This window comes from Primulina tabacum, chromosome 6 (assembly GCF_025594145.1).
Source record: "Primulina tabacum isolate GXHZ01 chromosome 6, ASM2559414v2, whole genome shotgun sequence".
Classification (NCBI taxonomy): domain Eukaryota; kingdom Viridiplantae; phylum Streptophyta; class Magnoliopsida; order Lamiales; family Gesneriaceae; genus Primulina; species Primulina tabacum.
This window is the reverse complement of record NC_134555.1, coordinates 42971681-42988943: the sequence shown is the minus strand read 5'-3', so window position 1 is coordinate 42988943 and position 17263 is coordinate 42971681. Positions and strand designations below refer to the sequence as shown.

The following is a 17263-nucleotide window of genomic DNA, read 5'->3' as shown; positions in this document are numbered from 1 at the left end:
CTTAATAATCTTGTCTTCTCAGGTTTAGACTCAATTCTATTCCTTAAGAAAGCTTTCACATGTGTATTATCAACCTTCAAAGTAAATTTCTTTGCGAGTAAAATAATGGTCATTTTTCAAAAGCCCTTTTTACTGCATAAAATTCCTTCTCATTGATATGCATCTAATGGCTTCTGCATCTGAGAATAACCCACTGCAGTATCTACATGGTTGTTCTCCATCTGGTGTGAGCTTAGTAAGAACCGCTGCCCACCAATGATCACTGACATCTGTGTATAATACCAGATCATCTTCATCTTGAGGAATCACCATTTTTGGAAGATTTTTACAAATCTTCTTTAACTGGACAAGTCCTTCTGTGTGTTCTTTTGTCCATATAAATCTTGCATATTTTTTCAATAATGGACTAAACACCTTCCTGTGTTTTGCTAGATTTTTAATAAACATCCCGGCAAAATTAACAACTCCTAAAAAACTTTGAAGTTGTTTCTTGTCTTTGAGACTTTCTGGAAAATTCTGCACCTTTTCGACTATATGGTCTTCCAGAATTATTCCTGACTCATCGATTTCAATTCCGAGGAATTCAATCTTCCTTGTTACAATGACTGCTTTCTTTTCAGATAAAACCAGTCCTTCTTTTTTACAAACCTTAGAGAAAATCTCTAAGTGTTTAACATGTTTCTAGATGCTATCAAGACATCGTCAATATAAACAAACATAAATTTAAAATAATCTTTAAAAGATTATCCATTTTCCTTTGAAATATCTGGGGTGAATTAGCCAATCCCATTGGTAACACTTCCCAAATATAATGTCCTTGAGGTGTGGAGAAAGCTGTGAATTTCTTGCTTCCTTCCTCCATCCGAATCTGATAAAATCCAGACTTACAATCAAATTTAGAGAATATCTTTGCATTGCGTATGCAACTGATTAGATGTTCTCTGCTTGGTATTAAATACCCATCAAACTCCATAATTTTATTAATTTCTTGATAATTAATAACTAATCTGGGTTTACCTCTTTTTATCTCACCATGATTTCTTACCAGGAAACCTGGACTGCTATATGGTGACATACCTGCTTTGATTAATCCAAGGTCCAAATGTTCCCTGATTATAATCTGCATATCCTTTTGATCAATGATATTCATTGGGATAGGCTTGCAACGGAAAAATTCATACTCTTTGCCTTCCTTAATCTTAAGGCAAGCTTTGAGTTGATTTCTGTCCCACCCTGCCAAAGGATCTTCATTGTAATTTTCTTTGATCCTCTTCTTGACATCTTCCAATGATATCTTAGATTCGAACTCTACTTCATTTGTTTGTAGAGTTATCTTAAGGCATTCTATATCTTCTGGTTGGAGTATTTGATCTGCTCTTAACTGGAGCATTGTTTCTCCAAACCGTCTAGAATCCTTCATTTTTGGGTTCAGAAGTTGTCATGAATCACCACGCTTGCTGCGAAACTGGATTGGCAATTTTCTGTAAAATGCCTCTCGTAGTCTCTATACTATGATTTTGTGATCACAGGGTGTTGTGAACACTAATCTTCTAGTCTCATTTTCTTGAGTATAGGATTTGAACATTTGTAGAAATTATTTTCTAACAATATATCAGCTCATGTATCATGAAAATAAATTGGTGGTGTTTTTACCTTGTACCAAGGTGTTTGCCCAGCACCGCCAATCATGATTTCAGTCATCTTAATCCCTTTACATAAGATTAAGATTCTTCTGGAAAAATCTCTTCCAGCAATCTTGGGTAATTCTTCTTCCAAATTATTTGAAAAAACTCCTCTTTTTGCTGTACAGATTCCAGCACCTGAATCAATATAAGCAGCAAAATATTCTGCCTTATATTGTTCATACAACATTCCTACTGGAATGTATACGGAGAATGGGCTTATGGTCATTGAATTTTCCACATCTTATCTTCTGCCATAAACTCCATTCCATATTCTAGACGTTTCCAAGGTTTGTGTTCCTCGAGAAACTCTAGTCCAAGAATCAGTCGGTCTAATTCTTTCCCTGGAATTCCTTGAATATGAACCTCCAATTCCCCGATATTAATCAGTCCTTGGTAAGTTCTCATCATTGGTTGTTCCAAATAGTATATTGAATTACAAGGAAATTGATTCCTTTGTTTTGTAATATCAAATACTATTTCTATTTCCTTCCACCCTTCTGGGCATCTAAGTTTTTCCATTGTAGAAAAACTTTTCGGCTCATGTTGGGTTTCTATGACAGGCGTTTTTCCCCACCTGTAACTCGTAATTCTATCTCCCTGAAAAGATAGTTTTCTTGATTCCAATCTAAGACTTTGATTCCTTTGTAGAATCGGTTCGTCTTGTATTTGGATATCTGTTTCATGTATTAAAGGAAACTCGACTCTTTCTGGATAAATTGCCTGAGCAACTTTTCCAAATATTTCAGGGATTTCAATAAACTCGTTTCTAATAAACAATTTAGAATGATGTGTATTAGATAGAGCATATGAAATTTGATAGGTAATAGAATATGACATATTACCTTCTTTCATCAGTCTTTTTTCCTTGAAGTCCTGATGCAATGTCAAGGCTCGGCTGAAATCTCGATCTGCCAGGTTGTAGGCTATCCTTGGATAGATTACTCCTACAATCTTTCCTGCACAGAGATTTCCTGAGATTGTTCCCAGTACTGAATCTTGTAGATTCCCCATTCTTTTATCGCATATAGCAATATCAATAGACGAATCTATCCCTTCTTTGAAAGTAGCCTTTATCATAATTTGGATTGCTCCAATATGAATCCAGGACATAGTTCTTGCTACTTCTATCTTGAGTTTTTGTAATTCCTCCTTAATTTCTTCGGAAGGAATTAACTGCATCTCCATTCTATTTCTCGTAAGTTCCATTGGGATTGCCATTTCCCTTCTTGAAACTTTATAGATTAGATGATACTTTCTGTTTCTTAGGCCAAGACTTCCTAAGAACTTTTCTACCTGTCCCGCAGAGAATCCTTGATATCTCTGTAGACTAGGATTTTCTCTCATAATCATTTGGACCATATTGTGAGAGATTGTTGTCTGGCTAAAGAATCCAGACAGATCTTCATGTGTTTCGTGTCGAAACACCTCGTCCTTAGTCAGATTCCGATTCAGTTCCATCGGATTCTCCTTGACTTAGAACTTCTTCTTCTTCATATATACTCTCATCTGAGGCAATGTCCTCAAATCGGTATGCTTGAATAAGATCTTGGTAATAAACTGCTTCTTCAATATCCGGTGTAAGATCGAAGCGTTTAATACCTCTTTTCTCATTTTCTGGATAATTGGTCGAGATATGACCTCTTGCTCCACATGTCCAGCAATTACAATTCTTGAAACTTTCATTTGCTCGAGTATGAGCTCTTCTGAAAGTTTTCTTCGTAGGTGTTCTTCCTGTACTTCGAGATGTACTCGATGCTTGGGATGATATTCTACTCTTTGATGGTCCGCTTCTTTGTCCCGATTTATAAGATCTGGCTTTCTGTCTAGACCATACAGTTCTTGGTTTCCAAAAACTTCTTCCACTTCGTACATAAGGATGAGTCCTAAAACTTTTCCTCTTATGCTTCTGTGGTTTACTTCCAATAATTGTTGGAAGATCGTTTTCCTTACAACACAAATGAGTTCTTTTGTTGATACCCCTTAAGCGTTTATAATTCTTTTGTAATGCTGCCATATGGCACCATTCTGCCAATATTCCTTTAAGGAAAGAGGCTTTTCTTGCCAACGTATCTGGATTACCAGGTACGTATTCCCTTATGAGCATTTCTCTCCAGGGACTTGGCATTTTTGCGAAGAAAAGCTGCATAGCTATATCTTCCTCGACTCCTGAATTCCATCGATATTTAGTGAATAACATAATGTATTCATCTACCAGACATATATCGTGTAATTCAAGACTATACAGAGCCTGAGTATATTTCTTCCTCTTCTCTGTATCTTGACTGTTAAAATAGTCTACCCCTATAAATTGTGCTTTAAATAGGGTAGCCATTTTTCCGGCTATCTCGCTCAGAGATTCTCCAGCCAGGACCGACTCTTTCATTTTTAATGAAGTCATGTCTCATGCAATCTTTACAGATCCCAGAAGACTCATTTCTAAAAGTTTAATGAATCCTTCTTTGTTGAGATCAAGTGTACCTGTTGCGATTCTCATAGCAGATGTCCAATCATCTATGAGATCTTCTCTGTTTTTAAAATCTAACACATCATGGTTAAGCATAACCCCATAAGGATGTATCGGATCTAAAACAGTCTTCTCGTAGGGTGTTTGGTGCAAGGAAATTTGACTTCTCCTTGTCCTTGTACCCGCTGGGTGTGATCCTCCACCAGTATGGAAATCAGATTGGGATTCTCTCATGTTAACCTTTTGAGATCCCACACTTTTCCTTGGTGGTTCCTGAGTAGATCACCATGTTATAGCAGGTATTTAACCTTCTGCTGTGTTCATCTTCAGATTTACAACTTTGAGATTTGCGAAAGATTCCGCAAGCTCTTGTAGATCCTCCAGACCAATCCTTTCTAAAGTTGTCATCAGCTAAATTTCTTTTTTGAGACAGATTTAATTAGATTGATCATCTTTTTTTCTTCAGTCAGAGGTTTTGGCACCACTCTGGCCTTTCCTTGTTGGTGTAACAAGGGTTCAGTACCAAATGATGGTGGTAACCAACCTCCTGAAGATCTTTTACTAGAACTTGGTTGTTGTTCTAGTTTCTGAATTCTTGTTTGAATATCCTTTAATATTCCAAGAATTTCTTCCTGGTTTTTAAGGATTTCTTCAACTCGTTGAGGTACAAAATATAGCATGTTGCCATAATTTTGTACTTTTTTCTGGATTTCTCTAAGATCTAAAGAGAGCTTAGAGGAGTCTGGTACTATCTCCAGAAACTTATTTGCTTGAATCATAAGTTTACCTGAGAATTTACCTGAGGGCGCTGAAGCTTCCCTTTCTGCCTCGATATCTAACAATAGTTAGATGCACTTGTTTATATTCCAAAATATTGGAATAGATCTTATAAATTAATTCTCTCGAACCTAAGTTCGGATTCATAATTTTTTCGAAATTCTCCTCCTCAAACATTTTAATTTCTTTGTAATAATAAATCATGTGTTTGAAATAAATTAACCATGCTTTGATACCATTTTAGAAGCGCGATGATCAATTAGTCATAAAATAAGAATAAGGGTATTTTTGTCCATTTTAGGGTATTAGGGAGTTTAAAGAAAGTTTTTGATGTGTAGGGAGTTTGGGTAAAGTTGAGTTTTGGTTCAGGGAGTCGTGAGCAATTTACCCAAATTCTTTGAAAAAAACAATTTTTAATTATCTTTAGAATTTGAAAAAAAAAAGTCAAATATGAGATACAGAAGTTATGCGTCGTAATTTATAATAATTTTTACATGGTATGTTTTAAGGAAGAGTGAAATCATACTCTACAAGCAAAAATAAATTGCAAGAAAATCAGAGGAGGAGATCCGGAGCTGCCCCAGACTCGTTCATTTTCCTTTTTCCATGGAAGAATCCAAAGTAACTCTCCATGGATTTTGGACGAGCTCTTATGTTTACAAAGTGATATGGGCGCTGAAGCTCAAGGGAGTGCCATTTGAGTACATTGAAGAAGATCTACGCAACAAGAGTGCTGCTCTCTTGGAGCACAACCCCGTCCACAAGAAAGTTCCGGTGCTCGTTCACGGCGGCAAAGCCGTGGTAGAGTCCGCCGTGATCCTCGAATACATAGATGAAACATGGCCAGATAGTGAAAACCCCTTGATGCCTGCAGATCCCTCTGACAGAGCCCTCGCTCGTTGGGCAGCAGAAGGTGATCATAAATGATTATCGAAATAAGAATTTCACTCAGTTCCATTTCAAAGATTAAGTTTTTGAACTTTCTTGATTTGCAGATGCCAATATTTTTCGCCTTCTTTCTATCATCTTCTGAAGAGGATAGAGAAAAGACGGGAGAACAAGTGTTGGAAACTCTGAGAACCATCCAAGATGAGGCGCTGCTGGCAGGCAAGAAATTCTTCGGCGGAGATAGGATTGGATTGGTGGACTTGTCATTTGGGTGGCTCGCCCACTGGCTCGAAGCCGTGCAAGAAGTTGTTGGGTTGCGGATCATGGAGCCACACAGTCTGCCTAGATTGTGCGAGTGGGCCATCAGTTTCAGGCAATAGCTTGTCATCAAGGAAAATCTTCCGGACAGGGAGAAACTGGTGGCATGTTTCAAACAAATAAAGGGGAGATTACAACTTCGGGGTCGTGAATTACAAATTTCTTCTTGAGTTGTGTGCTTCGACATTATTATAACTTTCGGTTCATGGATTAATTGTGGTGTTATTGTCCAAGGAATCTTGTTTGTTCCACGATTTTGATTTGGACATTGAATAAAAAAATTATATATGAGAAAATTATAAAATTATGGGAATAATTATTGGTGTTTTCCTAAACGAAAATAATTGTCGAGAAGAAAAATAAACATTGCCCAACTTTTCGTGTGCACAAGACTACAACCAACTTATAAGTACATTTATTACTTTTGTAGTCGAATACTTGGCATTATAAATTAATTAAATAAAAATAAAGTAAATTGATAGAATATATACATTTAAAAAACTTCTGACTGCTGAATTATAAAAAAATATATGTGAAGGAAATATATAAGATATAATTTTTTAAAAAAGAAAAATATATGGGGTTATCAGACTAGGTTGGATATACAACTATAAAATTTCAAAAATTGTGTTATATTCAACCTAAAGATTTGTATGTACGTTTGATTAGGAAATATTTCAAACTTACATTTTCACTTTAATTTCTATTAAAAATAATATCAGTACAAACATTAGTTAATTCATTTTTTTTCGTTTTTCATTTTCTTTGGATTTTTTTAAAACATATTTTTTTTATTACTAATAATAGTTTAAAATCAGAATTATTAACATCGTTTATTTTATTTTTCGAGTTCTGATCACAAAACCTAACGAAATTTTAAATTATACTAATAAATTTTAATAAAAATTTATCACACTGCATAATTTAAAAAAATTATAATATTTATTGTAAATATCTTAACGTGCTTATTCTCTATTTTCAGGTATTCACATTGAACTGTTACTTAAAAAAAATTATATATAAAAAAACAAAATTACAAATTACAAAATAATAGAGTTTTATTAATTTTTTACAAATATCATTAAAGAAGTTTGCAAAATAAATCTATAAGATTCTATAAAATTTGTGAGATTCTACAAAATAAGTAGAAATCTAGATCTATTCCACCAACGTTTATTATTTTAAAATAGTTAGCAAATATCTCCTATGAATACTAGACTTGGCAAACATGTGCTTAAGAAAAAAATACCACATCTCTATAATTTTAAAAAGTTTCCGATAAGGTAGGGCAGTATCAAAAAGAATAGATCTATTATGAAACTGGTCTCACGAATTTTTATCTGTGAGACGTGTCAACTCTACCGATATTCGCAATAAAAGTAATAATCTTAACATAAAAAATAATATTTTTCATGAATGACCCAAATAAGAGGTCCGTCTCACAAAATACGACATGTGAGATCGTCTTACACAAGTTTTTGCCTATCATAAATGCAATGTTGGTTATTATTTACATCTTTGATATTAAAGAGAGAATGTTGTGTGGTCGGACTCAGACCAGAAAGCAAGGATACACATCAAGACAAGATATAGATAAATATATATTGCGAAATGGAATTATTGATGCATGTGAACCCGTGAACAAATAGACTTCCCGAGAATAAATAACGGGTGTCAACCACTTGTAGTCTGCAAAATCAGGATTTTGTGCCACAGATGGCACAAACTCATAGATCCACGAAATCACCATAAAATAGGATGGATTTTTTCATATTTAATACAAGGATGTGTTCTGATGTGATGGAGTTTTTCAGTTTGAAATGACTAGAAAAATAATTATTTTTAGCATTATTCTATCTATATCCTACCAAAACTCGAGTACCACAGCAAAATCACATGATGCAGTCTATAGGCAAAAAATGGATGAGCAAATTCATGCAAATGTAACCTACACCACGTTTGGGATGTGAAACTAGACAAAGACGCATGAACTTTGTGAGAGCTTTGAGCATCTCGTGAGCTAACTGGACCCCAACTATCAATCAGCAAATTAACTGATGAAGTAATATTTGAGAGGAAAATAACTTTTCGGTCCACTAATTTTGGGTTTTGGTTTATTATTTTAAATTTTGGGTTTTGGTTTATTATTATTTTTTTTAAAGTTAGTTTCGATGTACTAACTTTTAATTGTTTTTCATTTAGTCTTGCTTTTTTTTCTCAGTCTTGGTCACATAAGATATTTGACCAAATTAGTCAAAAATAAAAAATTAGTGTATGCAAAACCTAATTTTTAAAATTTAATGGATAAAATATCGAAATTGAACAAGTTATTTTAAATACATTAGCATATGTGATCCCTTCTGTGCATGCCAATCTGCTTAATACTTACTAATAATTGCTGCAAGTTTGCAGTTTACTTGTTTCTTCATGAATGACATTAAGACCCTTATTCTTTGCTAATATAAAAAGATAACACTGGGCAACACCATCACAAAATATATATTTAGAGGAATTTTAGCAGCTCTTACAAAACCTTTCTCTTGCAAATTAATCAATACTTTGATTCAGTTTTATACAGCTGATTTTATGTTTCATAATGTCTTTCTTTTGGGCACTGATTTTTCTTAGTTTTGCTTTTATTGTCAACTGCTCAGAATCCAAGAATCAGAAGAAGCTTCCATCTGCTGTTCTTGTTGGAACTGTGTACTGTGATACATGCTTCCACCAGGATTTCCCCAAAGCCAGCCGCGCTATTGAAGGTCTCATTTCATCTATAACTCCTTCATTAAAACAAATTTTTCGATTTCCGGCTGGATATCGAAGGTGGGCTTGATTAAATTTTTTGCATGTTGTGTTTTTAGGTGCAACTGTTGCGGTAGAATGCAAGAACACGAGATCAAGTCCGAGTTTTCGGCGAGAAGTGAAAACGGATAATCATGGAGAATTCAAAGTTAATCTCCCTTTCTCTGTGAGCAAACATGTCAAGGAAATCAAGGGGTGTTCTGTGAAACTTATCAGCAGCAATGAACCCTACTGTGCTGTGGCTGCAACCGCAACTTCTACGTTGTTGAACCTTAAATCAAAAAAAGAAGGAGTGCACATTTTCTCCGCGGGGTTTTTCACATTCAAGCCTTTGAATCAGCCACAGATTTGCGATCAGAAACCAATAATCTGGAATTTCAAGAAACAACGTGTTGATGATGACAAATCTTCGATGGTTTTAAACGCTAATGATCCCGCATTTTTGCAACCAGTTCAAGATCTGCCGTATAATCCACCTGTTTTAGGCCATCTCCCACCGCTTCCTCTGCTTCCACGGCTGCCACCGCTGCCGCAGCTTCCCCAACTGCCGCCACTCCCCGGGATTCCGTATTTACCACCTGTACCTGCTAAAGAAACCGCAATAAAGTCCCTTCAATTATCCGATGAAGAGATAAATCAGCCTGCAACTTCCAATATTCCATTTGTACCAAATCCGTTCAACCCACCTATAATTCCTCCGAACCCTCTTCAGCCGCCGCCGGCTTTACTTCCTCCCGTTGTTCCTTCTCCGCCTGCTTCGATTTTTCCGCCAGTTTTTCCTTCTCCTCCAGCAACTATTTTCCCTCCAGTTTTACCTGCGCCGCCTTCACCACCGGTTTTTAAGCTGCCGCCGATACCTGGTTTTACTCCATCAGCTCCGCCACCACCGCCACCTTTTCCAATCTCTTTCCCTCCGTTTCCCTTCCAGCCAACGCCTGGGTTTCCCGGAGTGCCGCCTGCTGATGTTTCAAGTTCCCCTTGATTTTGCAGTTTATAGAGTGACCATATGTATAATTAAATGCCACTTTAAAATCTTTACGTGAAAGTTTGAAATAAATTCCCATGATCGTTCATCTTTTGAGGTTTTATTATGTTCCAGAATATATATTAAACAACTCAACAAATGTTATTCCACAGTATTTTTTCTAAAAAATTATGTTAGATGATACAAATATTAAATGAGAAAAAAAAAAGAATGTAAGGAGATATTTACATTTAATATATATAATTATATTCACCTAAGATGTGTATCTTTCGAATCAATTTCATTCTCACAAATCAAATAATGCAACATCAATTTATTTTATAGCACATAAGAAACATATTAATTTAACTTAAATTCTTGAAAATTCTAGAAAATATTTAGCTATCTACTTTGGTCTTGGTGTTGATCGTCTTTGGTTGGTCTTTACTGAAATCTAATGAGTTGCAGTTGCTCTTCATGAACTCGCGACATAGATGGCCTATTAATCTTTTATTCAACCATTTTGGCATGATCTGCTTAAAACTGCAAGTTAATCAATCTACAAAAATAGTAACAGATATTTCTTTGAAAGTTTTTTCTCAGTTGTACCAATCCATTTTCAAATTATTCGTATTACTTTCCAGCTAATGAAACTGATATGCATATTGATGACTTATAGTTAGATATGTCATCTCTTGTAAAAATACTGAATCATATTCTTTTGCTGGCCGCAAAAATGGATAACGAGTACTAGATATAATAGCCACTTGTGGAAGGAGAAATCCATATATCCCGAACTTAAAAAGAAGGAAGGCCTATGCCCTTTGACACCAGAAGAAACTGCTCTGATACTAACTGCACTTGGTATTGATCGTAACATTCAAATATATATTGCTGCTGGAGAAAATTTATGGTGGAGAAGGTAGATTAAGAAGTATGGTCAAGGCATTTCCTAACATGCTTAGTAGTGAATAATTAATGCTTGATCTCGAAACGCCTGATTTCATGTATTTAGACTTTAGAACATTATTTTCTGACCACTAATCAAGTTTTGTGCCAATAGATCAAGAAGGAGACATTGCTGGAACCGCCAGACTTAATGTTTTTCCAGAACCATTCATCTCAAACGGCAGCTTTGGATTATCTAATATCGTTGGAGAGTGACATAATATTCATTCCGACGTATGACGGAAATATGGCTAAAGTTGTTGAAGGATATCGCAGGTACATTTATATTCTTGTGGGCTATATGTCATGAATTCTGCATGTCTTCTATGTTTTAGCTGATTTTATTAGGTTGGACGGCATTGGCAACAACTGTCACAACTGTCAAAATTTTGTGCTTTGATTGTGGTAAGATTTAAGACATTTGAACCATACTATTACAATCAATTATGGATTATAGGATTAGCGGTAAATATTCGATCCTATTTTTTATCATCTTTTCGTAGATATGTTTGTTCAAGATCTTTGCAATCCTTTCAGGTTTCTTGGTTTTAGAAGACTATTCTACTGTACCGACGAGTTTTGGTTGATTTGGTCGATCAATACAACAATGGAATATTGAGGTGGGACGAGTTCTCATCTCACATGAAACTATCCCATGAAAACCGAGTGGGACGGGGCGGCCAAAGAAGCGTATCATCATTTCAGAGAAACCAAAAAAAGAAGACTACTACTTCTATGCCAATCCACCTGAATGTCTTATGGCCAATTAGAAAGGTTCCATTGATGATACACAGCTTGTGTTTGTTATTCTGCAGATATTATTGATTCTTTTACATTTTTTGTTCATCAGCTTGTATATACAGAGATTGTACCCTGTGACTTACTGGGATGCGTAAAATTTTTTGGCAAGCAGGTGAAATAAAATCTTATATTTCCATCCTTGTCTAGCAACGTTTAATTGAAATATCTATATATCATTGCTGTAAAATTTTTGATGATCGCTATTTCGGATTTTAGTTATGAACCTGTATTCAACGACCACAGATGGCTATTTTTCGATCTTGTCAACTTTTAATGTGCAAAGTGTTTTAGGTAATTTTTTTCAAATTTGCTCGAAGTTGAATCAAATTTGATAATTTCGTGTATGAAAAAAATGTTACTTAATTCTATTATTTTGCATGAAACAAGAAATGGTGATAGTATCCCGATGTAACTGATAATGAAAGAATAGCTCTTCTAGAGACTAAAATGTGCCATTGCCCCCACACTTTTGAACAACATTCCCATCGTTGCAGATGTTTCTATACAACAGTTCACAGGAAAAGAGAGCCCTACACTTCAAAACTGAAGCCGTAAATCAAGACCTTGTATGGTGATTATCGACAGTTGTGATCCTACTTTACATTCGTCGTGACTAAATATATTGTTTCTCGAAAAACATGAGATAATACGAACACAAACCAAACCATTCTCAATCTGTTTGACTTTCATTGATGCTGGCCATTTTTTTTAATTCCAGTTGCTGACACTCTATCCTACTCACAGTTCTCGAGAAATCTTCTCCGGCAAATGACATTGTATCTTCTTTAACAAGGCGCCTTTGCTTTACTTTTAGAATAGCCTGTGACACTTCTGAGATTGAGGGGCGTCTTCTAGGCGTTTTATGCAGGCACCTGTGAGCGATTTTCGCAAGATTCCTTACCTCTTCTGTGTTACACGAGTCTGCAATTTTGGCGTCGATTATGTCGTCTACACCATCTGAGCTCATCGAAGCCTTTGAAAGGAATTGGAAATGCAAAGTTAGAATAAAAAAGTTGAAGTATCGAGAAGAAAGAAAGTCCATCCGTACCATGATATTGAGAGAACAGATGAAATATGTCTTACAAGATTGACGTATTCCATCAAGTTCTGGTGTGGATGGATGGCAGTGATGAGCTCGAAAAGGATAACACCAAAGCTATATACGTCACTTTTTGATGTGAACTTGTTCGTGGATATATACATGGGATCAATATACCCATATGTACCTTTAAGGCCTGTATTATGGCCATCGTATGTTTCTTCTTTTGAAAGTCCAAAATCAGCAACCTATTAATCAAGGAAGCCAAGATACGGAATATCAATAGTTTGTTATAGAAAAAGCTATCTTTAGCAACTTGTGATTCACCTTAGCTCTCATGGAGGAATCCAGCAGTATGTTAGCTGATTTCAAATCCCGATGTATCACAGGAGGCACTGCCTGTTACACAACAAGAAATCCGAAACCGTTTTAATGGAAAGTTCTCTAAACTGTAAAAAAAAAGGCAACTAAGTATGATACCGTTCAGCATACCCCATCATGAAGATACTCAATGCCATGTGAAATGTCTTGTGCTACTTGTAGTCGATCATCCCAACTTAACAGTTTGTCTTCACCTAAATTGTGAGGATAAAATAAATAAATTGCCACCATCCAGAGTAAGACAAGGAAAGAAACCAGAGATGAGGAGACAGAAAATTTTCTCGATATCTCGATGAACATATGCAGTTTGGTGCAATCTATTTAAAAAGTTCTTAGTTTACGTGCATATGGAAATGAGTACATGGACAGTAGTGTCCGAAGGACAAGCTTAGAATCAATTGTAGATTATGCGTGTGAATGACCTAGATCAGAAACATGTTGCTCAACTCGTTGCATAATATAAGATTACTTGTACAAAGGATTTGATTTAAATAGTGAAAATTGGTCAGTGATAGAACAGACCCAACATATAATGAGGCCAATAATAGACCTGCTTACGATAATTTTTAACTTCGTGATTACCACCTCCTTTTCTCTCTCTTATAACCAAAATAAAGTGTGAAGAATCAAAAACCATTTGAGTGTCTATAATATAGAAAAGAAGATAATACACGACCCACGTCCATTTATCTAGACATGAACATAAATCTTTATATTATTCATATAGCCCCAGACAATACCATATCACATTCAATAAGACTCTTTACAGCGATTGGATGGAAAGTTGGAAACCGTCATATGTTTCAAGTTTTAGCAGAAACTTCTTCACTAACTCTTTGGCATATTCGTGTATAATAAGCCAGAAACTAGTTTTATTCTTCCACTAGGTTATTATAAACACGGAGTGAGAGTGGCAAAGGCAATGCTACAAGATGATTATGGATTTATGAGTGTTAGTATTCAGCAGACCAGATCATATACATTACTAACTTACTATATATTAGGTTTTCCAAGCTTCCGTTGCTCATGTACTCATAAACTAGCATGCGTTCGCCTTTGTCAACACAATATCCAACCAAATTTACCAAATTTCTGTGATGCAGCCTAGCTAGCAAAGAGACCTGAGAAAAGAATGGTAGATACCATAAGATCAAGAACTGAAGTGAACATAAACAGAAAGTGAATGGGATGCAGCTTATCTGAGATCATCACCAGGTGAAAGCTTTAAGCAAGGAATAAAAAAAGCCAACACGGTAAATTCATTAAATTTTAACGTTACAATTTGTTCTAAAATGTACTAATTCCATGGGAAAGTGGATGATCTCTTTATTTTAGGGTCAATGAAATTTTTTGTTGGATAATATCAAGTGATGAAATTGAAAATATTAATGCATATGGTCAAAAGTGAGGGTAGTTGATCAGAGGGGTGATGTGAACTTCACTATATAGTTCGATCTCCAATTGAACAGTTAAGGACCTCGCCTTTACCTCTGTGTGAAATTCTTTATCCCCTTGTTTGGAATTTGAAGCGAGAACTTTTACAGCTACCACTTCACCTGCAGGCATTATGGCTTTATACACTGGGCCAAATGAACCCTGGCCAAGAATAGTTGTGAAATTTTGTGTTCCCTTCTGAATGTCTCTGAACATGAAAAGGGACATAAATCATGGTTCAATTGTACGCTACATATGGTCATATACAGGAAGTCCCAAAAATCAGGATATAATTAAGCTTGGTAAAAACAACCTACTATGAGTGCGCAAATCCCTACCTCCCTCTCTTGCATCAAACTCCTCCCCTTTCACCCTTCCCAGCATATAATTCATGGGATGAAGACAACAAATAAAAAATTTTGGTTGCCGACTTCGTAATTTAAGGAAATGTATATTAAAACAACTTATCGATATAACAAGCCTTGCTAGAACCAAAACATGTTTTTCCATACCATGTGAGAATGTTATTAAGATAATATCTCCCCTGAGCTATCTGCGACGCCCCTCCACTTCTAATATCTCCAAATTAAATAGCATATCAAAATTACACATGGCCATGTGTATTCTAATATGTAGTGGGATTAGCAAGGAAACACTTGATCATCCAAAATTCACCAATTTGAACAATTGCAATTATACGTCAGTCAAGAAAAAGAACCTCCACAAACGTTTTTATTCAAAGGAAATGTGAATGAGTACAAAAACTAATTCAACTGGACAACATACTTGTAATGGTATCTTGGAATACCAGATGCTGAAGCAAACCGATCTTTGGTATGATTATTCCACCAGAAATGTTGAGGTTTTTGGGCAAGGAACTCTGACCCCGGGACAGTAACAGAATTTGAAATAGAAGCACTTGAATCAATGCTTGTACCTAAGCCATTGGTTCGTATAGGAAGGACAGCAACAGATCGTTCATTTGAGCAGCGCCGAAGATGAGCACGTTTCTTGTACCAACAAATGCCAAAGAATACAAGTGATGCTATGAGTATGCCCACAGTCAAGCCAACAGAGATGCCAATAATAACCAAATCCGTTTTATGAACCATTTTATGGTCCTTCACTCGTATCACAAATCGGGAGTATTTTGCAGGAAAAGTATCATGGTTACTGTAATTATGCATTAAAAAAAGTGCAACTCGATTAAATACTGAACAGTTAAAAGAAAAATAAGAACTCAATTTGAGAGTAGCAGAAGATAGCACACATATTCCTATTGCAACAACATAATATTTTCTCCAGAACTTGATTTTGCATGGTTTGCCACAATAAAGTTTGATCACCCTGCAAAATGTCACCTAAATCCAACGAGAATAACTCGCCAACGAAGAAATGGTTTTTGATTCCATGCACAAGCAAATTTGCAATAGTTAAATCCACGGAGCAAGTAGTTCAACATCACCCATCATTAATTCATGAATAAATGTGAAAAAGAAACTAACAAAACATATCTCATCTCCCTGCATTCTGCACCGCCCTATCCCATTCTTGCTTTGTTTTTTAAAAAAGAAGAATTGAGAAATTGAACATGAATACTTTGATTTTATTTCATACATCGATATATATCGGCTACTTGCAAGTAGCACTTGTGCAGAACTTTATGTCCGCCTCTAAATAATGAAAGTTGCGCAATTATATAAACCATGAAAAATATAAAATAAATGCATTGCCAACAATAATAAGCACGAATTAAAACAAATGTAGGTTCCCAAAACATTCCATCAGAAGTATTCACTAATTTGTTCAGTCAACACATAAAGATTGTATCAATTCAAATATAAACAAACATTTACTTTCCAATACAAAACATAACCCTACGAAATAAGGTCAAAGACTTCTTATCGTGGATAGCCTACAAATCTTGCTCGTCATGGCATCTCGTCTTTTTTTATGAAACATAATCGATAAATCGGAATTCCAGTAAAAGATGACCATCAATCTATACATATTGGGAATTTGGGCAGCTAAATAATACCATACCATGAAATACATAATATCTCAATACATTAAAATAAATAAATTTTCAAAAAAAGAAGGAATAAGCCTGATGAATCCGAGATAATCGGATCAACATGATACTACGATAAAAACAACTGAAAAGAAACACGATGGAACTGTAATTTAACTCTCAGGTTTTACGTTTTGACAAAACGTAAACATCAGAAAAATCAAAATTTGAAGGCAACATCGACGCAATGATCAAGTGGGTTTCCCAAAACCTTCATAAAAAACGACAGTACAGTTAGATACAAACAACAACGAAAACAGGGATTGCAAAAAACAAGCAAGAACGAATCGGTCCCAGTAATATACCCAAATATCGGATGCATTTTCAACTCGAGGAAGCAAAAAAACCTGAACACAAACAAAGAGAAGAAATTACCCATGGCAGAAGAAATCCCATCAATTTTTTTCAGCTGCAATTGACTTGTTCAGCTGACGAACAACAAATCATATTATATAAATCATGGAGTAATTTGATGTGGCACAGGGCGTAAAAATCTTTCTTTGGGGAGCGAAACAACATCGATTGAAAAGGCAAACGGGATTTCAGGGCGAGATTTATAGGGTGGTCACTGGAAATTGGCAGTAGAAGCCAATTTTGCCGATTTGTTGGGTTTAGGGAGTGGACTTGGGCATATCCGCCTTTGTACTGCGTTGTGGTTTGTTCGCGAGTCAAATTTTTCACGCGGCCAGAA

General features: G+C 35.6%; 3 protein-coding genes across 3 annotated transcripts; 2 read left to right on the top strand and 1 right to left on the bottom strand.

Moving 5' to 3' along the window:
- Positions 1-5450: 5450 nt before the first annotated feature.
- LOC142548277 (glutathione S-transferase U5-like) lies at positions 5451-6114 on the top strand. The gene is made up of 2 exons (XM_075656594.1): positions 5451-5839; positions 5922-6114. The coding sequence occupies exons 1-2, from the start codon at positions 5533-5535 to the stop codon at positions 5957-5959; spliced, it is 345 nt and encodes a 114-aa protein (XP_075512709.1). The 5' UTR covers positions 5451-5532; the 3' UTR covers positions 5960-6114.
- Positions 6115-8508: 2394 nt separating this feature from the next.
- On the top strand, positions 8509-10007 carry LOC142549751 (uncharacterized). Its single transcript, XM_075658863.1, has 2 exons — positions 8509-8891; positions 8994-10007. The coding sequence occupies exons 1-2, from the start codon at positions 8729-8731 to the stop codon at positions 9914-9916; spliced, it is 1086 nt and encodes a 361-aa protein (XP_075514978.1). The 5' UTR covers positions 8509-8728; the 3' UTR covers positions 9917-10007.
- A 2061-nt stretch (positions 10008-12068) lies between these two features.
- Positions 12069-17247, bottom strand: LOC142549750 (calcium/calmodulin-regulated receptor-like kinase 2). The gene is made up of 8 exons (XM_075658862.1): positions 16948-17247; positions 15288-15674; positions 14556-14709; positions 14062-14188; positions 13179-13261; positions 13014-13085; positions 12731-12934; positions 12069-12620 (listed from the first exon to the last, which is right to left on the bottom strand). Exons 2-8 carry the CDS (start codon positions 15611-15613, stop codon positions 12318-12320), a joined length of 1269 nt encoding a protein of 422 aa, XP_075514977.1. The 5' UTR covers positions 15614-15674; positions 16948-17247; the 3' UTR covers positions 12069-12317.
- Positions 17248-17263: the final 16 nt, after the last annotated feature.